We start from the raw sequence: 24850 nt of genomic DNA, 5'->3' as shown, positions 1-24850 counted from the left end.
CAACCATTCTTGTGACTTTCACAGCGCACCAAGCACACATATGGTACACATGTATAAAGGCAGGCAAAAGGCTCATAAACATAGATTAAATAAATGTAAAAAAAAATGTAAAGAAACCCAGTTTTAAGGAGTTTTATTTTTAGTAGATCTGATGGCACTTAAACATTGATACATTGGAACTGGGGTTGGAGTTCTTCAGTACTTGCATAGCTTACATGAGGTTCCAAAGTTTGATCTCTAGCACTGGAAAATGGCTGTTTATAAAACATTTATATAGAAACATTTCAGGGAAGGTCTGCTGACTTGGTATCATCATTTCCACTAACTTCTTCATTCAGACCCTTAGGAATCAAAGGGTCTGTTTGACAAGTGATAATTTGCTATACTTTCATTTAAATATTTTGAAATACATTTTCTCATAGTGGGAGGCTTTCCAGGTTCAAAAATAAACAAACAAACAAAAAACAGTACAGCAGACTAGCTGAGAATGTACCCACCCTTCTTCTTTCTCATAAAACTCTGTTTTCATTGGTGATTTTATCTGGTCATGTTCTTAATGTTTCCTAGCCAATGAAAATAATCTTATTTACTCTCTCTTACAGCTACTGCGGCAGGACAGCCCCTCCTAACTGTTCCTTTCACTAGCCCATGGAAACGTCTTGGCCAGTGCAAATGAGAGCCTGTCAACAACGGAACAGGAGCCACTTACCTAGTGCCTGAGAATGGCCTTAGCTCTGGACCACTCTCTCTACTCCTCCAAAGAGTGAGACTGTTGCTAACCTAAGCCATAGTGCTGTGAGAGACCCATGTGGCTTACACTTTGGGTCCAAGGTCCTGCTCTCACTGTGATGGGTGTGAGTCTTCAGAGGCGCAGTCTGTCCACAGCAGCTACTCTGAGTGCCAGTTGGGTTCTATACTGCATCTTGTTTCAGTCACAATTCAATGGAAACAAATGGATGTTAGCCTGTATCAGAGCACCAACTTCTAACAATATGGACTACTCCCGAGGCGTTTTAAATCATTTATTCTTAACAAATCCTGAAAATAGAGCTGATTGTTTTTAAGGCACCAGTCCAGAAACAGGTAAAAAGAAGAACGAACCAAAAGTGCTTGGCCACAAATCACCTGGTCAGTGTCAGCGGCAGGAGCCAGCACACAGCTCTTCATTTCTCAGCCAAGAAAACTAGAAAGCAGAATTTAGACATCTCACCTTTAGTGATACTGAGTGTGTTATCACCACTTGCCACAAAGTCATAAAGTGCAACGAAGAGATTAGGGTCACTCTCAGTGGCTCCCAGCAGGTTCTCCTTGGAGCTCCACCTGATAGCCTCATTCAGTGCCTGAGACTCAGCGTCACAGCCAAACGGGCGGTGCAAGACTTCTGGAAGATACAAAAGGGGAAAGATGTCCAGTGAGTCAAACAGCTAAGAACTGGAAGCTCAGAGTGAGGGCTGCCTGTGAGCTGCTGGCGTACACTTAGACTCACAGTTACAAAGAGGAAGCCAGGAGTTAGGTCATCCTCTACAGACTGTACAGTGAATTCAAGGCAAGCCTGAACTACATAAAACTATCCCAAAAAGCAACAAGCACAAAAGGTGTGTTTCCTAGGCTTATGGCAGCACTGACTTGTTGAAAGTGTAATACTGCAGTCAAGGAAAGACCATGACCAGAGAATTCAGTTCTGCTTTATATGCATTCACCTAAATCAGACCTAAATCAACAACAAAGGTGCAGTTCTCTTAAAAAAAAGAGAGAGAGAGAGAGAGAGAGAGAGAGAGAGAGAACAAAACTTACAAACAAGGGCTTATAAGCTTTATAAAAGCACGTGTGATACATGGCTGTGTAAGGATGCACAGCTCTTTGGAGGTGGGTTAAGAGTCTCAAATGGATCATACTGGCCTCAGTCCCAAGCTTGCTATGAACTAAAGGTGACCTTCCCTCCACATCCTTCTGCCACCTAGGCAGTGCTAAGATGACAGTAATGTCCTTCACACCCGGCTAATGTGATAATGACCTGAACTATGGATGGTAACATTAAGAAACCCTTCTAAGCTAGGTGCTTTATGCCTTCATACAAAACAAAGCAGGGAAAGTAAGCTTCTTTAGAAATAAATATCTTATATATCAATATCATATATTTACAAATAACAAGTACAGACATAGTGCTTCTAGCAAGATTAACCCTGACGCTCTCTGCCCAACAGAAATACATCTGAATCAGGCATAGCAGCTCATACCTATAACACACCACTCAGGGGACTCTGAGGCCAGCAGTTTGAGGCCAGCCTAGACTACAGAGTGAGACTCACCTATGTCAAAAACAGTAAAGAAAGAAAAAGAAACACAACACAAAATACTGCTAGCATCCAAAATATTGTTTTATATTATGATAGCTTACACTTGTTCATTCTTTAATTTCTTAAGAACTCTAATCTCTAGAAAATACCATCAATGTACTTCTGAGTTTTAATTATGCACACCAGCTAATACCTTGTATGATCTGTTTCTTCCTAAGGCTTTTACATTTTCAGAATCTAATCTTGAACCACATTTGATAAAAATTATCTGATTCTCATACCCTAGTTTGGTTATGCAAAACAAACCCCAACCGACCAAAACCCAAACCAAAAAGACCCACTGTTCATTCAGGAGCATTGTTCTTGTTCCAAGGGACTGTGCTAAATGGCTGCATGCCAAGGCAAATGATCCATCTGTCTATGTCATGTAACATTTTCTCTTAGGTTTCCTTCCTAGTTTATTCAAACTTGATTTTGCTGCCACATTTGAAGTGAAAGAGCTTTGCATCTGCGGGTTTCCTTTTGTTTCACACCATTCCCTCTTCTCCATCTCTCCTCCAATGCTTTGTTCAATTCCCACAGATCTCACCTGGACTACTGCCTCCAGTCTTGTCTCCCTCAAATCCATCCTCCACACAGCTGGCAAAGTGATCTATTTAAGACAAAAATTGGACCACATCACTCGTGAGCCCCTTTAAGAGTTATTCATCAAAGTCCTGGTCTCCTTGTTTCTGACTTTCAAGTCCTGTCATGAGTAAGGCAGACCTCCTTCTTTGCTTCACCTCTCCCACACCACACTTCACACAGTAAACTCTCCTGGGGCTGCCTCCCACATCCGGGCCTTGTCCACGCAATCCATTACACCTGTAGTGGCTTCTCCTGCTCTTCTCTCGTGTGTGTGTGTGTGTGTGTGTGTGTGTGTGTGTGTGTGAAGGCTAGAGAACAATCTTGGCGTTACTTCTCAGGAGCTACCATCCTTCTGTTTAAAGTGTGTCTGACTGGCTTAGGACTCACTGAGCAGGTTATTCAGGCTGCCCCCCACCCCGCACCCCCCTAGCACTGGAATGCCAAGGGTGCCACCATGCCCAGCTTTTAAAACCATGGGTTCTGGAGCTCAAACTCATGCTTGAAGGCAAGGAGGTGAGTGAAGAGCCATCTCTCTCTCTCCAGCCCCGCCTCCTCACTGTTCTCTTGACCTGCTGAACCCTCACTGTTCAACACTCAGTTCCCCTGTGAATCTGCAGTCTCCCCATTTCCTTTGCGTGTTCTCCAAAGAGTGCTGCATCAATCCCTTCTCTCTACAACTCTTTCCCAAGCACAAAATGCATTTCTTATGGCTAACAATCATATTTTTTTCTAAAAGTTCCATAATCTGTACTCAAGAGCTATTAGTTGCATGATACTCAACTTATAAAAACAATGTAAGCAACAGAAACAATGAAGTGTGTCTTTAATGTCAGCACTGAGGAAGCAGAGGCAGAACCAGGCAGACTTCTGTGAGTTCCGGGCTATTCAGAGCTATGATGAGTACAATGAGTACAGTGAAGACTCCCTCCCTCAAAACAACAAACAAACAAACACCCACCATCAACAAAGCAAACTACCCATTAACTAATGTTTAGAACTTAGTTTTCTGCAGTATTTAGAAGACACTGAAACCAACATAATCCCAACAAAGGCAAAATGTAGCAAATAGCACATCTATGCTATTCTGTGAAACCCAGCAACTTCAAAGAGCAACAAAGCTAATTTGTGGCTATGGCCATTTATGACTCCATTCTTACCCTCCGAAAAACACCTATCAGTGCAGAGCAATGGCTCTGCAGAGTGGTAATTGGGGATGCTGCCCGGATTCACAACTCCGGTTCCATCCTCAGATCCCACACGGTAGAAGAGAACCTATGCTTGCAAACTGTCCTCTGACCCCACATGTGAGTGTGTACATGTGTGCATGCACACACTGTCCTCTGACCTTACATGTGAGTGTGCACATATGTACACAGAAACCTCTAACTACACATGTGAGCATGCCCATACATATAAATTAATGTAAAAAATTTTTTTGGCTTTTTTGAGACAGAGTTTCTCTATGTATCCCTGGCTATCCTACAACTTGCTCTGTAGACCAGGCTGGCTTTGAACTCAGAGATTCACCTGCCTCTGCTTCCCCAAGTGCTAGGATTAAAGTTATATGCCACCACTGCTCAGCTTATGAAAAAATTTAAAAGACCCCAAATCTCTCCATTTTTCATTCAACCTTTTTACTTCTATCAAAATTGTTTCACTAGGCTACTTCTACATGTACTCCTTTAAAGCTTAAAAAAGGTCATATTTTGTAACAATGTTTAAAATTCTTCATTGGTCCCAGACTTACAGTAAAAATCTAATCTTTAAAGGTCCTTTCAGGTTCCTTACAGGTTAATTTGCCCAATTCTTCTTTCCTTCTTTCCCTCCCCCCTCTTTTTCTTTCTTTTCCTTCCTTCCTTTCTTCCTTTATTTGAAGACAGGGTCTCGCTCACTCTGTAGACCCTGCTGGACTTGAACTCATGGAGGCCCACTTCCCTTCTCCTTTCCCCACTGCTGGTGCTGAGGTGCTGAGGAAAATCGCCCTAGTCAATTTTCTCCCTTACCCTTGCTCTCTGCTGATGACCACCCTCCCCACTACCGCTTAAACAGGTCAGGTACACACCCTGCCTTTTTTTTCTACTTGCCTTTTCTTCTGGCTAAAATAGTTGTCCCAAAGATATTTCACTCAAATGTAACCCTCTGAGAATGACATTTTTCTAATGATCCTATTCAAAAGTGCAGACACTCCTCCTATATGTGTGTATATTACCTAACTCTCCTGGGGGCAATGTTTAAAGGAAAGAAAGTTTCTTATTTGTTCATTGAATACTGAACAACAACAGCCTCCGCCCTCCCCAAGAGCTTATGTACAAGAGGCTTTTTAAAAAAAGATGTTGTTTAAAAAACAAACAAACAAACAAACAACAAAAAAAAACAGGTATGTGGGACATGGCTGCAATCCCAGTATTCCAGAGGCTAAGGGAGGAGGCTCTTAAGTCCCACATCACATAAGCTTGCACAACATAACAAGACCCCATCTCCAAACAAACTAACCAACACACAGCAAAAGGTCTGCTGAAGGGTAAACGTGTGGTTTGAAACACACAGCAGGCACTCCTGGACAGGGGCAGGGGGCCTCTGGAGCCATGCACAGCTCAGTCTACACTGGAAGTCCTTTAAATGTGTGAACAAAAGTTCTGCACTGCCAACTGTCAATATACAAGGAAATATCCAGACATGTTTCATCTGCTCTGGGGAGGAACTTCAGGCTCAAAAGAGGGCTACCAAAGTCAAGTTGTTACCTTCAAAACATAAAAAGAATGGAGTTCACAGAACAATTTTGTGTAAATTTTAAAGCTATGGGAAGAGTTGGGGGTATTCTTGTCCTCAAAACATTGCACCCAGGAGAGTTAGGTAATATATTCAATATATAGCCAATAAATACACACACACAAAAAAAAACCTCTTCTTAAAATTTTAATAAATTTAATAAAAGCCAACCAAAGTGAAAAGCACAAGATAAATGCAGTACCTAAGAGAAAAGGCCCAGAAGAAGCCAAGCCAAGGAGACCGCCGTCTGTCTCTCTGTTCCCTGGCCTGGCTGTCCCGCCCGCCCGTCTCCGGCTCTTACAGAGCTTCCTTCCTTCTTTCCTTCCTTCTTCCCACTCACTCTTTTGTTCTTGTACAACAAGTTCCTGTCTAATCTGTCTGTACAGGATATCCACAGAAAACACCATCCTACCCTCTAACACCAAACAAAAGTAAAGTGTCTTCAAGTAAAAATGTCCTAACTCCTGCTGAGGCCAAGACTAAGCAGGAGTTAAGGATGATCTTCGGGAGGGCTGGGGAGCGATGAGTTAAAGAAACAAGAACAAAGCAAAAGCAAAGGAAATCTGGAGCCTCAGTCAGCAGGGTCCATGTCAGTTCGACACTAGTTAGGACAGGCAAGCCCCATGAGTCAGATGTACTGCACCCAATTCAGGGTCTGTGTGGCTAGAATGTTTAACCTCTGAACAATGCAAGTTAACTAAATCTTTCCATCAACCCACTGCAATAGATTGTGAGGATGTGGAAAGAAGACAACAGAGGACCCCAAACTCTACCAAGCTGTGTAAAAGACTTAGGGAACAGAAATATTTCGAGAACCAAAAAGAAGTAATTTGTTATCTCTTCTACTGATACATTTGTAGGACAACACCCACAAAACAGCAACATACTTAAAACCTATAATAATAAAACTGAAACACCAATTCAAATTTGGAGGAAATTTGGATATTTAATGTTTAGCTTATAAAGTACATTTTCAATATTTAATCAGTTACTTTTTTATCATTCTCATTATAGAATTGTCAGGTAGTAATCAATGCATCAAAATGTTTTCATTATTTATATTACTTAACATTTATTCTACTCTGTATATTCTCTAAGAGTCTAATAATTTTTAATGCCTCTTCTAAAAACGATTTCAGCTGGGAATATATTTGATAGTTTTCAATTTAGCTTAAGTTTTTCAATCAAGACATGCATCTAACATCATTTTACACATTATTCACGTTCTTCCATTCCATAAGCATTTATTAAAGGTCTAGTATGTTGGGTGTGCTGGTACATACCTTTACTCTCAGTTCTCAGGAGGCAAAAACAGGCTAGCAAAGCCTCTATGAGTTCAAGGCCAGCCTAGTCTATATAGCAAATTCTAGGCAGGCCAGTAAGACAGTGAGATTCAATCTAAATAAACAAGACTGACCGCTGTGGCACACACCTTCCTTTCCTCCTGGGGTTGGCTGGCAGAGATTGGCCAGCGGAGGTGACACAGTGACAGCCTGCCCTCTCCCCTCCCCATGAAACTGAAAAGATAAGCAAGCACACAGCTGAGCTGTGTAATCCTCAGGACCCCAGTGGAGACTACAGGAGCAGAGAGCCCACATTTCATTACTGCGTCCTTACCCCCACCCAGCCTTATCTCTACACACCTGTCACGTGGGCCACAGGCAACTCCGAGACATCCTTGCCTGGGCAGGGAAGCAACAAGTCCTGGTCTCTACAGTAACTGGTTGATGGCAGCTGAACAGGTCCCAGGACCATGCCTTTGGCCAAGCAGCATGAAAAGTTAAACTGCTCTGAATAGATGAGCCTTAAAATTCCATACTGGCCAGCAATCCACACACGTGGGACATTACTCACACACTCAGAGGCCAGAAGGAACAAAGCACAAGTTCAACCCACAGGGGCGGAGACCCGAATAAGGGCGGAGCCACTCCAAAACCTCAGCCATGGGGGGGGGGGGGGAAGACATAGGCTATTTCAGTCACACAACAGTAACTGTTCAATAATACAATCAGCTAAGGTCAGTAAGTATAGAAAACTTCCAATCCCAAGGACATAAGGGAGTGAGACTGTTGGGGGGGGGGGTTTCCATGGAGAAACCTGTTTACAGTTTACCACCAAACACTTTGAAAAGACAGGAAATGCCTAAGAGACTCATCTTTTACATCACTCCAGGTCAAGAAACCACAAATCTAAAGTCAAAGAAACAGCTACAGGGTGACTCAGGAACACAGGCAGAAGCAGAGAGCAACTACCTGCCTCCCCTGACAAAAGGCCTGTGTGGCTCGGTGCAGGTAAGGGCCTGGCACAGTGCTCAACTGTGAAGGATAAACTTGGAAAGGCATGAGTACAGCATGGAACGTTACATAACATCTAAGACCTTAAAGTCAGAATGATTTATGAGACAAACTAGTAAGGTAAGTAATGAATAATTAAACAGTACAGTCAACGAAAATAATTCAGAGAATATATGGGGCACACATTTGTAACACCCTATCTTGGCTAGGCGGAGGCAGGAGGATTACAAATTCAAAGTCAGCCTGTGCTACAGATCCTGCCTCAAGAAACCTGAACCACAGCACTATAGTAATAACACTTATAATAAGGTACTATTATAAGTAATAATACTTATAACCATACAGTGGGGAATGCCCAATGCATTGATTCTTAAGTACCTACTATGTACAGTTTATTTAGGTCAATAAAAGAAACACAGTAAAAATTACAGGAAACCATGACCTAAATAACCCATTAAAATAAAAACACATAGGCTGAAGAGAGGTTCAGCGGTTAAGAGCACTGACTGTTCTTCCAGAGGTCCTGAGTTCAAGTCCCAGCAACCACATGGTGGCTCACAACCATCTGTAATGGAATCAGATGCCTTTTTCTGGTGTATGTGAAGACAGCTACAATATACTCACATACATATTTAAAACAAAAATAAAAAATATAACCACAAATTGTAATTAACATTGCAAGAGAAGAACTGACTTTGATGTATATAATCAACAGCGGTACCTATGTTTTCAATGAAACTACCCTTTACAAAGCTACTGTGTCCATATCATGGGAAAGTAAGAATTAAATGACTAAAGGCTACTTCAAATAATGATTCAATTTCAAATACCAGGTAAAATGTCTCCAAATAATGACTCAGAATTTCAAAGACCATGTAAAACTTTTCTTTCTGTGAGAGTATCTCCATAATTCATGTTCTGTTCATGTGTAGAATTTATCACATAATTTACTGTTCAATCAGTAAATCTACTTAAGCCATCATAACTTTAGTGTGCTCTTACACTATAAAAGAATAGTAAATAAGCAAAATGTGGTATGTGCATATAGTAGAATATGATTCAGCCATAAAAAGGAACAAAAGTTGACATATGTTACAACATATATAGGCTTTGAAAGCATCACAAGAAGCCAGACACAAAAGGACAAATACTTTATAATTCCATTTATATAAAATAGCTTGACTTTCTTTCTTTCTTTCTTCCTTTTTTTTTTTTTTTTTTTTTGGATTTGTTTTTTTTCGAGACAGGGTTTTTCTGTGTAGCCCTGGCTATCCTGGAGCTCACTCTGTAGACCAGGCAGGCTGGCATCGAACTCAGTGCTGGGATTACAGGCGTGCGCCACCACCGCCCGGCTTTTACTTTCTTACATGTAGATGTAAATTATGTGAATAAATTTAATGTTGTAGAATTTATCTTTTTATAGTAAAAATAATTATAAAGGCAAATTTAGTTATTTATATTTTTATCATAATAAAAATTAAAATAAGTTGGTCTCCAATATCATTTACTATATTAAAACCAAGAAATTTTAACAATGGTTATTAATTCTAAAATATCAAATCCATTATCACTATGAATAACATTTTTATCAAACTGCCATTTTTCAAGAGACAACTGAAACAACATTGTCGTTGTCTACAAGTGTTTTTTAGCAACACTGTGAAGCAAGGAAGGGTTCTATTTAACAGAAAGGGACAACCTGGGCCAGGAGTAAAAGAGCAGGTACCCTTAACTGGGAGCAGGGAAGATCCTCAGAGGAGAAACCACTGAAGCAGAAAGGGAAGAGCCTGGTGTGTGGAGAAAACAGTATATGCTCACTGCTGAGGCTGCCTGAGGCTGCCGGAGCAAGCACTCAAAGATTTAGAACTCTATTCCAATTACAAAAGGAAATCCGGTGAACTGCCCTGAGCAGGGAAGCCGTGGTCTGACTTCTTTAAAATACTCTCCATGGCTTGGGGAGAGGGGACACAGAAGAAGTGAGAAGCTGCTGGGACTCTGGAGCAGGATCCTCTGAGCTCAGAGAGATGACAGGGTGAAGACAAAGAAAGAGCAGATGGACTAAGACTTGCCTCACAGATGGAGGCCCAGGGCTAAGACTGCTTACACAGAGCAGAAGGAGAAGACAAAGGCTTTAAGCTTGAGACGTGGGTAGGTGCCGTGCACACAGAAGCAAATCTGAAGAGTAAGGACATTTACAAGGGACACAGATCTGAAGCTCAGAGACAGTCTTGGGCTGAAGGTACTAACATTCATATGATAATTGAAATCAGGACTCAAGATGGTGGTAGAAGAGCTCAGCTGGTAAAAGCACTTGTTACCAAGACAGTTCTACACAGTAAGAGAGAGCCAACTCCCACATGTTGTCCCCTGGCCTCCACAGGCACATCAGGGTATGCACACAAGTACATTGCATGCAAGTGGTGCGCAGACATACATACAAGCAAAACATCCTTATACATAAAATTTTTTAAAAAGAAAATACTCTTCAAAAATAATGGTAAACCAGACATATCAGCAAGAATCCAATGCTAGAAGACTGGCTCTAGAAGAATTGCTAAAGGAAGATATTTAGATAGAATGGGAAATTTTATGAAATTCTAGAACACTAAAAATGAAAAACTACAACAGTGTGGAGAGGTGGCTCAGCGGTAAAGGAAGTTGGGTTCCAGCACCCACGTTTTTTGGCCCATCCCTTGTAGCCACAGCACCCAGTGTCTTCTGCTGTCCCCGAGGGCACTACACAAATTCACACGCGTGCACATCGCTTGTAGCCACAGCACCTAGTGTCCTCTTCTGTCCCTGGGGGGCACCACACTCATGTTCACAAACTTACACAAATTCACACACATGGTGGTTTGAATGAGATCAGTCCCCACAGACTCATAGATTTGAATTTGAATAGTCACCAGGGAGTGGAACTATCTGAGAAGGATTAAAGAGGTTGAGAGGAGTTGTGTCACTGGGTGCCTGGTCAGTCTGTCTCTCTGTCTTTCTCTCTTACTTGTAATTGGTAAGGGTTGGAAACAGATTAAGTTAGGAGGATGGGAGGGCTGAAGATGGATGGAGCTCCAGAGCACTCACCTCAAGGCCCAAGCGCGTAGCAGGCAGAAAGGCAAGTGGAGCCATGCACGTCCACACAAAACTTCCACACAGTACCTCCCAGCACCATCCCTAAGATTCGAAAGTTAAACAACCCAAATCTCCAGGATCCACTCACGAGTGTACACATAAAATTACTAAGTAATAAAGAACAAAACACATGCTATAATAGACAATCTTTGAAAGCATTATGCTATATTTTTACAAGTCAAAATTTAATGCATATTATATGCTTCCATTTAGATCAGCACTCTTCAAGCTGTGGGTCACAGCTTCTTCGGGGTCCGAATGACCCTTTCCCAGGGGTTGCCTAGCACCATCAGAAAGCATAGATATTTACATCATGGTTCATAGCAGTAACAAAGTTACAGTTATGAAGTAGCATCATAAACATTTTTATGTTTGGGCATCACCACAACCTGAGGAACTGTATTAGAGCGATGAAGTGTTAAGAAGGTTGAGAAGAGTCTCTTACCGAACTGTCTGCTTACCAGGGACTACTTCCTCAAAGTAAAGTTTCACATTAAAATGTGACAGATCTTCACCGCAACTTTACACATATCTGTGACTCCATGAAGTAATTATCATTTTTTTCCTGTGTTGTAAATAGCTGTAAACTCAGCTATTTGAATGGCAGGTCTGAAAACAGGACACAAGTCAGTACATTTTTTTGTCTATTTTTCCAGTAGTCAGTTCTTCAGCCGCCATGAGAGTCTAATCTTGGACTTACAAGAAGCCTTGAATAGCATCTGTGTCCCTCTGCTGCAGCTCAAGCCTCTACCACGCTTGCTGTTTCGAGGATGGCTTGCTCTAAATGCTGCATCTAAATCCAGGCTTCTTAACAGTCTCAGAGCTGCGACTTTTTGTTTTGTTTTTTTTAAAAGATTGATTGATTTAATGTGTGTAAACACACTGTTGCTGTCTTCAGACACACCAGAAGAGGGAATCAGATCCCATTACAGATGGTTGTGAGCTACCATGTGGTTGCTAGGAATTGAACTCAGGACCTCTGGAAGAGCAGTCAGTACTTTTAACCACTGAGCCCTCTCTCTAGCCCCAGCTGCTACTCTTTAATACAGTTTTTCATGTTGTGGTGACCCCCAACCATAAAATTATTTTGATGCTACTTCATAACTATAATTTTGCTACTGTTATGAATTGTAACGTATCTCTGCTCTGTGAGCCTGTGGGGGTCATGATCCACAGGCTGAGAACCACTGCTCTAGGTAGACATGTGCACTTTCCATTCAAGTTTCCTGATTATTTTCCCTTTCTGAAACAAAAACTTGATTCCCCTCTCCTCAGTCCCAGCAAGTATCACTGAAGTGTGACAAGCCACCTCCACAGGAGGATGGCTGGGAACCACCCCAACCAAGCCCCAAGCCAGGCTTCTTTTGAGCCCAAAGAGATCAAGGGATTTGGTGTTTACTCGTTGGAGAATGCCCTCTCATTCCCACCACAACACACCACCTTTCCAAGTAGTAAAAAACAAAAACAGAAACAAAAACTTGATGGACTTGTTCCTCCCCTGTCCTGCAAAGACCTGCTCAGCAGACTCTCATTGGGAGGGGTGCTGGGGTCCTGGGGTGCTGTGGTGGCGACCAGTCAGCTCCCTTTGTCTGCATTTACCAATAATCCCCCAGCACTAACCAGCCAGTCCTTAAGGAGAATGGAAACTCACCTACTCACATCAAAATTTTAGCTCTACCTTCTCTTGTTCCCCTTCCCACCCAGGAAGTCAGTCTCTGTCTGTCTGACGGACTCCCTCCCTCTCTCCCTCCTTCCCTCTCTCCCCTTCTTCCCTCTTCCCCCCCTTTCTCTTATCTCCGTGTGTGTGTGTGTGTGTGTGTGTGTGTGTGTGTGTGTGTGTGTGTGTAAGGGGGTATATGGGGTGTGTAGAGGGGTGAGGCTGTGTTTGTGTCAAATAAGTCTTTGCTGGGTGGTCAGACCTTGCTTTTTCTATCTTTTTAATTCTGTAAAACAGCAGATAAAAAGAAGTGGTCCTGAGACCCTAGATGGTCTCAGCAGGCTGTAGTGAGAATTTTGTGGTGAGTTATGTGAGGCGAATGTTTTGTTTAAATCCTAGGTGTAGGATATGGGGCTGCTTCTGTTTGTCCACAGCCACCAACTATGATTGTCTTGTGCTCTAGGAAGGGTATGATTTTGCCAGCTACAGATAGCTTAATTCTGGGGGACTCTGCAGAGGGAATAAATGCCAGAGCCCCAAGAAGGGTGAGAGGTGTTCCCAAGAAGGAGGAGTTGCTGCTGGCCCCTCCTACTACTAGTTGCTGTTGTTGCAGATGAAGATTGGGCTGGCCTCAAGGACTTCAACACCCCTAATCAGCTGAAAGTAGTCAGATACCTACCTCCCCTTTTCCTCTAGCCTTCTTTCTCCTCTATCTAGCGTGGAAGAGATTAGGGTGAAATAAGGGTTGAAAAGGAGAGAGATTAAAAAAAAAAAAACAATAAAATACATAAAAAACAAAAACAAAACAAAAACAAAAAACAACCAACCATCAACAACAACAAGAAGCCCACCCCGTCTGTAGCATGCCATCTTTATTTGTAAGCTGGGCCTTACGGGGTAGAGAATGGAGGATCACTATGGCTTGCTGACCTGCTGCTGCCTAGTCTAAAACAAGGTGTACAATGCCTGAGGAACAATACCAGAAGCTGACCATGTGTGCATGTGCCTATGTCACACACAATTTATGTTCATTCAATGCAATTTCTTCTTAGCACTATGAATTTTATGCTAAAGTGGTAGGTTCAGGATCAGACCAAGATACACTGGAATGTGGGTAAGCTATTAATATTTCAAGCTGAGCATGGTGGTGCAGACCTATAATTCCATCTTCCCCAAGACGGAGGCTGACTAGGTAAAAGATAAGGACCTACACTTGAGGGTGGTCCTTTGACTTCTACACACGCACCCTGTACACACATGAGGACACACACACCATACACACAACACAAGGTTTAAAAAAAAAAAAGAACAAATTAAAATACTTAAAGGATTGCTGAAGAGCTACACATCCAGTTCTTTGTATCTGTGGGTTCTATATCTTCAGACCCAACTATCGATCGGGAATCTGGGGATGAGTATACATATTCATAAACCTCCTCCTCTGCAAAAGACAACAGGCTCCGCACTCTGGGATATTTTAGGTGAACTCACAACAGACTGATACTTAGCCTTCCACACTTACGTTAACAAAATTGACTTCTGACCTACAGCTAGAAATGAGCAACTACAACTCTTTTCCATGAGTGAAGAGATGGTAGAAAATGGATTTTAAGCAGGAGTAAAGCAAAACAGACAGCACAGGAGAAATACAGATCAATATTCCTTATGATTACTAATTTAAAAACCTTTAATAAATTTATAAGAAACCAAATCCAACAGCAGGAAGGCAAGGTTAAAACAACATAAAATCAATGTGACATATTGTACTGGCTGGTTTTGTGTGTCAGATTAACGCAGGCTGGAGTTATCACAGAGAAAGGAGCTTCAGTTGGGAAAATGCCTCCATGAGATCCAGCTGTGGGGCATTTTCTCAATTAGTGATCAAGGGGGGGGCTTGTGAGTGGTTCCATCCCTGGGCTGGTGCTCTTGGGTTCTATAAGAGAGCAGGCTGAGCAAGCCAGGGGAAGCAAGCCAGTAAGGAACATCCCTCCATGGCCTCTGCATCAGCTCCTGCTTCCTGACCTGCTTGAGTTCCAGTCCTGACTTCCTTTGGTGATGAACAATAGTATGGAAGCATAAGCTGAATAAACCCTTTCCTCCCCAACTTGCTTCTTGGTCATGATGTTTGTACAAGAATAGAAACCCTGACTAAGACACATATGTTAACATAAATCAAGGAAAACATGATCATCTCAATAGCTATTGTTTAGGAAAAATTTAAAATAAGCATTCCCTGATTTAGATATGATTGTAATTGTTTAAGTGATGCTTTAAAGTCAGGCTTTAAAGAATTATTTCTAGTTATGTTTAGCAAGAATATGTAACAATAGCAGCTCATTTACTAAGTAGCTATCACAGGTAAAGTATGAGGCACTATAAACAGCCCTGTAGCGAAGCCCCCATGAACATAAGGGACTGGGGTACTAGGTGACTGAGTGCACAGACTCAAGCTATAGTCCCTAAGTCTAAGGACAAGTTTTACCACTTACTGCATCTCTGTAACCTTTATCAAGCTGGCATCACTGTTCTTCAATTTCTTTGTCCATAAATGGCTGGAGAGATGGTACCACGGCAAGTTTGCACATACATGAGGATCTACATTGGGATCCCTGACACCTACAAAAGGGGGGGTATGGGGGCACCACCTGGATACCATCCCTGGGAAAGTAAAATCAAGGTTGAATCAAAGATTATATCTCACTAAGTAAAGTAGAAAATGATTGAGAAAGGTACCTGGGGTCAACCTCTGGCCTTTAAATATACACAGAGAGAGGGAGAGGGAGAGAGAGAGGGAGAGGGAGAGGGAGAGGGACAGGGAGAGGGACAGGGAGAGGGAGAGGGAGAGGGAGAGGGAGAGGGAGAGGGAGAGGGAGAGGGAGAGGGAGAGGGACAGGGACAGGGAGAGGGACAGGGAGAGGGAGAGGGAGAGGGAGAGGGAGAGGGACAGGGAGAGGGAGAGGGACAGGGAGAGGGATGGATACAGGTATACACATTCCTATACAAAAGTTCACACACAAATACACACAGACAATACTATAGTCATTACTCATAAAAGTAGTACAAGAATTATATGAGATATTATATGTAACAAGAACTAAGTAAGATATGTAAAGATCTTAAAACAAGAACGATATATATATATACTTTATTGATAAAGACACAGTAGAAGGAAAGATACCAAGCCTTATCTCTAGGCCTTAACAATTACATGTTTAACCTTTTGCACATGCTTACCTAGAAGACTGCACTGGATGAAAGATAGACTCAATGGCTTTATCTGGATAAAAAGTCTACGTGGCAGGGCTGGAGACACTCAGTTGACAGAACCACAAGGGTCTGCATTTGGTCCTCAGAACTCGCATTTAATAAAGGCTGAGTGGAGTGGAGCTAGGCCATGGTAACACACACCTTTGATCACAGCATGCAGAAGGCAGAAGAAGGTGGATCTCTGTAAGTTCAAGGCCAGTTTGGTCTACAGAGCTAGTTCCAGGACAGCCACAAAGAAATCCTGTCTCAAACACCCCCCTTGCCTCCCCCCCCCCCCACACGAGCATGTGTAAAGGCCAAATGGGTGGAGCAGATGCTTGTGCCTCTGAGCTATAACCCCAGCTGTGAAAGAAACATGCTCTTCTCATGATAGAATTTTTAATATAATGTAATGCCAACTTTTCCACTTCTGGCATCTAGAGGTGGGTGAAGTCAGGTGATTCCTGGATGTAGACAACTGGCTTTTGCATGACAATGTTTGGCAACCATGCCCTCCACCCACTAAAGGACAATAGCTCCCCTTTCTCAGATGTGATTATCAAAACTGTCTCCAAACTTTCTCAAACATACTCAGGAGGGAAAATTGCTCCTAGCTGAGCACCACTGACTTAATCTTTGCTGTAATCCTACAAGAGTCAGGGCTCTGACAAAAGCTAGCACTCACACTCAATTGTTCACACTTTGAACCCATTGCAAAGAAAGATTCACAACACAGCTTTTTACTAGATACATGGATTCTTACATTTCTTTTTATCCCTCTCTTCAGCGATGGATAGCTTTTCCATTTAAATAGATTTTACAACTTGTAATTTGAAAGCTGAACTAGTGTTGTTATATAGTTTATAAAAAATTCCCAACATTAACAGATGGCTCAACAAAGAATGTTCTGGTTAATCTTGGTCAGTCCCAAACTCTTAAAATCTTTTTTAGTTGTTTTGTTGGGTTAATAAAATCAACGAGAATGATTCCGTGCAGTGGTTCCCTGACTTCAGTGCACAGCGTAATCATCAAGGGAAGCTGGCAGAAAATGGGTATTACAACATCTCACTCTGGGTTTCGGACTCATGGCCCAGGGCAGGACCTAAAGATTTCTAGTACATTTCTAGTACTGCTTCAGGGTGGTTCCAAACTTTCAAACCAGCGCCTAGACCTCCCTGAAGTAATTGGGTTATAAAGTCATAAATTGGGACCAAAGACTTGACTCAGAGGTTAAGGGCATAAACTGCTCTTGCAAAGGACAGAGTTCAGTTCCCAGTACTCAGGCTAAGTGGCTCAGAAGCACTTGTAACTCCAGCTACAGGTGACCTGACACCTCTGGTCTCTAAAGGCACCTGCACCCAAATGTGTGCATGCACATCCCAATGTACATAAATACCTAACTAAAAATAAATCCTTAAAAAATAGATCACAGACACCTGCCACCATGCAACTGCCCTGCAAGAGAAGGTATGCAGAGACCTGCTGCCCACCATGCCACATGGTATGGTCTGGGAAAGATGCCCAGAGTCCTGCCCTCCTCCACCACAGAACAAGTGGGCCAGGGCCACATAAGAACCCACCTGCCCTCATGCCATGCGGTGGAGAGAGGGGGGAAGATTTCCATTCTCCATAGAGCCACTTGCCACACAAGCTGACCGTAGACATCTAGAGACCTGCTGGCTGCTATGCCATGCAGTGCAGACAAAGGTCACCCAGAGAGCCACCAGCCGCTGCAGTGGAAGCCACTACAATGTGCAAGTGTGTGATGGACAGATGGGAGAGAAAGAGAAGTGGAATAGTCTGAGCCTTGTGAAGGCAGATGGAACTGCAGACTTGAGGAAAGAGAGGAATAGTCTGCTGGGAGTGGCCAGCCTGCCACCTGAGGCCACGGTAGTCTTAGCTCACGGTATCACTCAGTACCATGTCTGAGACTGTGGCTATGCAGAGGCAGGGGTCAGGCTTGATGTCCTTGGCTCATATTACCACTAGAGACCATGAGGATGTCCCTGGACAGACGCCTGGGACTAAAATGGATGTCACGGGTCTGTGCAAACTGGCATTTCCCTCGCTGGTTATGGCACTCTCAAGAGAGCAGGCCCTGTTTGCAGAAGCACAGGTGAGCTGGCTCCAAAGGTAGGGCAAAAGCACAGGAATGCTGGCCCTGCACCTTGCCTGGGTAACACAGTGGAACAGACCCTGATGGTGAAGGCTCCTGAGAGCCAGCCCCAAGGGTGTGACAGTGAGCCTTGCCTTGTCCTTCACTGGCTGCAGCACTTGGGAGACTGAGCCTTGCACCTCGACTGGGCAGCACAGTGGAACTGGCTCTGGAGGTGTGGGTGCTGGTGAGCTGGCAGAGGGCATGAGAGCAGGAGAGCTGACCCTACTCCTGCTGATGTGGCAATGGGTGGCTGTGCTGCAGGCTTGCCCTAGTCCTGCAGATAAGGGGGAGCTGGAGTGCTGAGCAGCTCAGCTACCACCCAGACCCAGATCCAGGCTTTTGAGTTGGCCCATCCCAAAACCTACATCATCTGTGAGCTGCAGGGTGCCATGCTGATACAGGGCATCAACAGGGTAACAGAAAGGAGCCCCATGAGGAGCCAATATTGGTGGTATCACAGACGCTAGAGACCTTAAATGAGACCTCAAACCAGATCAATTACTTGTTCCAATGAACATCACAAGTGAAGATGTATGGATAGAGGGGTATATTGTGGGACACACTGTGATATACTACAGCTTCCATAACCAGATGTTTTCTATGCTTTGTTTTGTTTTGTTGGTGTGTATGTTTTACTTCTGGACGGGAGGCTGCAAAGTAGGAGGGTAAATATGAGGGGACTGGGAGATGAGTGGAACTGGGATATATGATGGGAAACTCAGAAAGAACCAATAAAAAGTTTAAGTCACAAAAGAGAACCTTTGAAAGAAAGTGGTAAGCTAGATAGCTCATAACTCTGTGTATATTTTGAAATGCTTGCTTCAAGATTTGAAAACTAAATGCCACACACCTTCAGGTTTCACAGTATGAACTGCATGCCATACTACGGGGGTGACACACTAAATTCATCATCATTTTCCATCCAAATAGATGAAGATAAAACTAAAACGTTCACTTTTGTGTGACTTAGAATAAGGAGCAGTACAGCAAGCTGGAAAGCAATTGGACAGTTCCCTACAGTATAAAACACCAGAGTATTCCCACATTAGAGAAATGAACATTTTCAATAAATACAAAAACCTGCATGCATTTTTTTTAAAAGTTCTTTTCCAAACTTCTTCAAACTAGGGCTGCAGAGACGGCACAGGAGTTAACTAAGTAAGAGCAGCCACCTGTAACCCGAACTACAAGGCTCTGATGGTTTTTCCTCTTCTGGCCTCCTCAGGCACCTGCATACATACAGCATGCAGACACATACACAAACATACACAAAGTAAAAATCTTTTTAAAAATCACTCCAAACTGGAAAATCTAAATGTCATCTAATGGATCAAAGACTATAAGCAGAATTTGATGTTCATCTGATGGAAAGCATCCAACCAATGAGAAGACTGCACCACCAACACACTCAAGTTGCCTGATTCTCCAAAACACTCTGCTGAGTTTCTCAAAGAAGCTATTCACAAAAGGTTACATAGTATACGCTTCCACTTACCTGAAGTCTTTGAAAAGGCAAGACTATAGTGGCAAGAATAAATCAATGGTTACCAGGGGTTAAAGATAGAAAATATAAGTACAAATTATTTGATGACTATTCAGTCCAAAGAAGATGCCAGTTCTCCAGTTTTAACAATGATGTATCTGGGGTCAAAATGGTTCTATTAGTTGTGGGTCGTGAATTTGCAAATGTTAAAGTTCATAAAACATGCCAAATATGGCAGCACATACCTGTAATCCCAGGACTTAGAGGACTGATGCAGGAGAATTGAGAGTTTAAAATCAGCAAAGGCTATATAGTAAAACATGTCTCAAAAAAAAAAAAAAAACCTAAGTAAGCAAATAATTAAATTAATAGAATTATATGAAAAAAATCTACATCAAAAAAAATATTTTTTTTTGGTTTTTTGGATTTGGTTTTTTGAGACAGAGTTTCTCTGTATAGCCCTGGCTGTCCTGAAACTCACTCTGTAGACCAGGCTGGCCTCAAACTCAGAAATCCGCCTGCCTCTGCCTCCCAGAGTGCTGGGATTACAGGCATACGCCACTGCCCGGCTCTACATCAAAATTTTTAAATGAAGAAAATAGAGACAGGCAGAGCATTAAAAGTTGTTGAATGATTTTCATGTCAATTCCATGAAAACTGAAAATACTGTAACCAGCACATCATAGAACACAAATTTTACAATTATCTATAGGTAAAAATGTACAGCCCACCCTGGCTTAACTTATTTTAGATATAAATAACTTTTGTTCATAATTGTAAAGGTTTTTTTTTACTTACTGTGGTATGGTGTGTGTGTGTGTGTGTGTGTGTGTGTGTGTGAGTGAGAGAGAGAGAGAGAAAGAGAGGGAGAGAGAGAGAGAGAGAGAGAGAGAGAGAGAGAGAGAGAAAGAGAAAGGGAGACAAAGACAAAGAGCTATCTAAGGGATGAGAGGAATGCGCCAATCCTCTTCCCCCACGGAATTCCCAAAGTCAGTGCAGCTAGCACCTGGTACAGTGACCTCAATGCAAGCTTGGCGCTGACATTCCTAAGGAGGGATTCACAATAAACCTAGATCATTGCTAAAGATCTAGAGTACAATCCTTTGTAACATAAGCAGTCAGCTGTTTCACTAAAACTATGGAAGCATGTAACAACTGTGCATGTGGGCTCTCTGTCTCTCTGTCTGTCTCTATCTCTGTCTCTGTCTCTCTCTCTCTCTCTCTCTCTCTCTCTCACACACACACACACACACACACACACACACACAAACACATGACCCTACACCATTCCACAGCTTCTGTACATAAAATGCACATATATCTGTGTGAATACAAAAACCAATTCAATCCAGGTCTTAGTTTCTTTTCCTGTTGCTGTGATAAAATACCCTGACAAAAGCAACTTAAGGGAGAAAGGGCTTATTCTGACTTGCAGTTCCATGTTACAGTCCATCATTTAGGGGAAACCACAGAGGCAGGAGCCTGAGGAGCTGGTCCTTCCCATCACATCCATGACTGTAGAATAGAGAATAATGCATAAAAGCATGGTTACTAGTGCTCCTGACAACACCAACTGACATGCTAACTTGGATGGGGAAATCTCACAAGGCCTACCCCTAGGTGAAGAGCTATAGGCAATCAGTGGATGCTGAGAAGGGGAGAATCTGTATTTTCCCAACACCCAGTGGTCAGCACTAAATACATGACTTAAGAGCAACACTAAATGGATTCAGTGGGATGTGTGTGTGTGTGTGTGTCTGTGTGTGTATATGTATGTAAGAATAACAACTAAAGAAAAGAAGGTCATGAATTTGAGAACAGAGGAACATGGAAGGGACTGGAGGAGGTGGTAACAGTGTAAAGTGTTCATTTATACAATTCTCAACAAATTAAAAATGATCAATCTTCTCACATCAATTACCAATACCAATACAACTGCTCACAGACTAACTTTAATGCAGACAACCCCTCAAAGGTATGCCAAGGCTAGCCTTCTATGTGTCAGGTTGACAACACTAACCATCACATATAGGAAGTTCTAAACTGTGTCCATATCGATAATCTTAATGTACCCATGATTATTTACTTTTGCCACACACGGTAACAAGAGTTATGTGAGTAGACTAGAAAGATGAGATCTATGCCCAGGTCTATTCCCCTACAGTTCAATTCACTAACATGTCATGTTTCTAACAACCATCTAAACAAGAGGGCCACCATAACATGAGAAACTGTATTAAAAGATCACAGAGTCAGGAAGGTCAAGAACTACTGCTCTAAAGTAAAGGAAGAAGGCATTCCAGGTCAGGGAAGACTAGTGACAATGTTGCACAATAAGACATTTGGAATGAAAAAAAAATACATATTATGGCCTCAAGATTTGTTCTGAGTACAGAAAATATATGTGCATTAAATAAAGTGCTAAGATAGCAAACATAGGAGGGAGGTAAAGAAGATTAAATTGAGAAAAGCCCTGCAGCCACACCAAGAACTCCAGATTTATCTAGTTGGCAACCAGAAAGTAATAAAGAGCCACGAGAAGCCCAGGAGGGTGACACCCAGATGAACTCTCAGCTCCTGAAGGGTAGGAGCAGGAGGACCAGATACTCAAGGACATCCTCAGCTACACACCAGGCCCAGGTTAAAACAAGTGAAGAAAGAAGGGCAAGGAAAACAGTCAGCAAAGAGGAGCGTCAGGAGGTTTTACTTTTGGTTTGCTCGTCTGATGTTTTGAATGCACCACCACAGCCACTTTATATGGTCCTAGGGATTAGCCCAGGGCTTTCTGCATGCCAGGCAAGCTATGAAATACATTGCTAATTCATCTAGGTTTCTGTTTTAAATAAGTACATATTTTTAAATGTCTGGATTAGGGAGATATGTTTACATATGTACACTAAGGAAATATAAAACAAAAGGTCACTAATAGTTAAATATGGATCAATTAGGTTCAATATACCAAGTATTCACTCAACTCTCCAAAGTATAAGTATCAAAAAAGTGTAATGGTTGTATTGGTTCATTGCTTTGCTCTTTTCAAATCATTCTTAGCCTCTCATGCATTTAACCCTCTTAAAGACTAAGAACATGTGTGAAATGGAAAACTGCTCTTAATCTAAGACATAGATACCAAGAGTATGACAAATTTACTATTTGGTAAATACAATTTGTGGTGGTTTGAATATGAATGGCCGCCCAACTCAGGTGTGTTTGAATGCTTTGCCCATAGTGAATGGTGCTATTAGAAGGTGTGGCCTTGGAGTAGGTGTGACCTTGCTGGAGTATGTGACTGTGGAGGGAGGCTCTGAGGTCTCATATTCACTAGGCCTAGTGTGGCATTCATTTCTGTTGCTTACAGATCAAGAAATAGAACTCTCAGCTTCGTCTCTATTACCATATCTGCCCACATGTTGCCATGTTTCCTGCTATGACAATGAAGAACTAAGCATCTGAAACTGTAAGCCAGCCCCAACTAAATGTTTTCCTTATAAGAGTTGTTGTGGTCATGGTGTCTCTTCACAACAATGAAACCCTAAGTCACAGTTCGAGTTAATTTTCCCTGGACCTGATTGTATGAATTCAGTTTAATTAGACTATTAATTTCTCAGCTGAATTTGTGATGGTCTGCACACTGCTCTTACCTAGTATCAGTGGGATATACATAAATAGCTAAGACTGATTTTATTCATTCGTTTATTTTGTTTAGATATGGTATCAATGGGATATATACATAAATAGCCAAGACTGATTTCATTCATTCATTCATTCATTCATTCATTCATTTTGTTTAGACATGAACAAGCCTGGCCATGTAACTTTGTAAGAATTCCCTCACTTGCATTCAAGTCTCAGCTCTCACATGGCACGAGATGCTGTTTTGCAAGGTGTACTATATTTCTCTACCATTTTCTTTTTGGCCACACCTGATGGCTCACTCCATGCTTTGGACTTACTGAACTCTGTAGTTCCTAAATCATCATCAAATATTTTCTTCTCATCACCTCTTTAGTCCCTAACTCCTGCTGTTTGAGATGTCTCATTCCAGTATATAATATCCACAGACACTAGAAAAAAATACCTTATGTTTTTGTTACCTCTATGAGAAGACAATGAGATACACAGAAGCTACCAAAGGCACGATAGCCAGGTATATCCCAATTTTCCCAGAAACTCATGGAGGATTGGAAAGTTTTAAGCCACCAATACTTTGAAATCACTTATAACAAACAGCAACGTAGCAGCAAAAATTTCTTTTTGGCCAGGCAGTGGTGGCGCATGCTGTTAGTCCCAGCACTTGGGAGGCGGAGGCAGAGGCAGGTGGATTTCTGAGCTCGAGGCCAGCCTGGTCTACAGAGTAAGTTCCAGGACAACCAGGATTACACAGAGAAACCTGGTCTGGGGGCGGGGGTGTATTAATTAACACTAAAAATCAAATGTCTAGCTAGTATTGGTAGATATTCTCCATACACAGTGAGGAGTTCTCAGGCTTTCTTTCATTCAAGTGTCATCTTGTCCTTTGATCATATTTACCCTGCATTCATACCTTCCTGCCACTTCTACTGTTATGGTGTGTGTGTGTGTCTGTCTATCTACCTACATGAACTCTAGACTCTACAAGAGAAACCATGAATTATGAGCCTTTCTGAATTGAGTTTTGCTTATGACAATCTCTAGTTGTAGAGGAATTTCAATCTGGCAGCATGGCTGCTCCAGCAAGGGATCACATCCAAAGTCATCCTAGGTGTATGTGATGTGGCTGGAATGCAGACACACCCTTAGTACACACCTTTAAGCCCTAACAATGAAGGTAAAGTTAGTTTGTAGAAGGAAGCAGCCATATTTGAAAGTGATGTCTAATTGAGGGCCAGACAAAACGACAGAATGAATAGACAGACTAGAAAGAATGAGCTTATCTGGAAGTAAGCTTCCGAGACAATTATATCTGGCAAGTAAAAGACACTTTTAGATCTTGTTGCCTATGTTTTCCTGCAGATCACCCAGGGAGGTGTGTTAGTAAGGGTTTTATTGCTTAAGAGACACCATAGCCATGGCAATTCTTATAAAGAAAAACATTTAATTGGGGCTGACTTACATTTCAGAGGTTTAGTCCATTGTCATCATAGCAGGAAGCATGGTGACACGCAGGCAGACAAGGTGCTGGAGAGATAGCTGAGATTTTTTTTTTACATC

The 24850-nt window shown here is 42.2% G+C and overlaps 1 protein-coding gene across 7 annotated transcripts in view; it reads right to left on the bottom strand.

The window, feature by feature from the left end:
- Abl2 (ABL proto-oncogene 2, non-receptor tyrosine kinase) overlaps window positions 1-24850 on the bottom strand; it is a 92572-nt gene that overhangs the window by 26263 nt on the left and 41459 nt on the right. For 4 of the 7 annotated variants that reach the window (XM_052201250.1, XM_052201254.1, XM_052201251.1 and 1 more), the window contains exons 2-3: window positions 2887-2949; window positions 1211-1381 (exon numbers count right to left, since the gene is read on the bottom strand). In XM_052201250.1, coding sequence (XP_052057210.1) covers window positions 1211-1381; window positions 2887-2949 — 234 coding nt within the window. The remainder of the gene's footprint in view (window positions 1-1210; window positions 1382-2886; window positions 2950-24850) is intronic. The other 3 variants (XM_052201252.1, XM_052201253.1, XM_052201256.1) reach the window with 1 other exon arrangement.

This window comes from Apodemus sylvaticus, chromosome 12, assembly GCF_947179515.1.
Source record: "Apodemus sylvaticus chromosome 12, mApoSyl1.1, whole genome shotgun sequence".
NCBI classification, from domain to species: domain Eukaryota; kingdom Metazoa; phylum Chordata; class Mammalia; order Rodentia; family Muridae; genus Apodemus; species Apodemus sylvaticus.
Note: the sequence above shows the minus strand (reverse complement) of the source record. Positions and strands in the feature narration are given on the sequence as shown.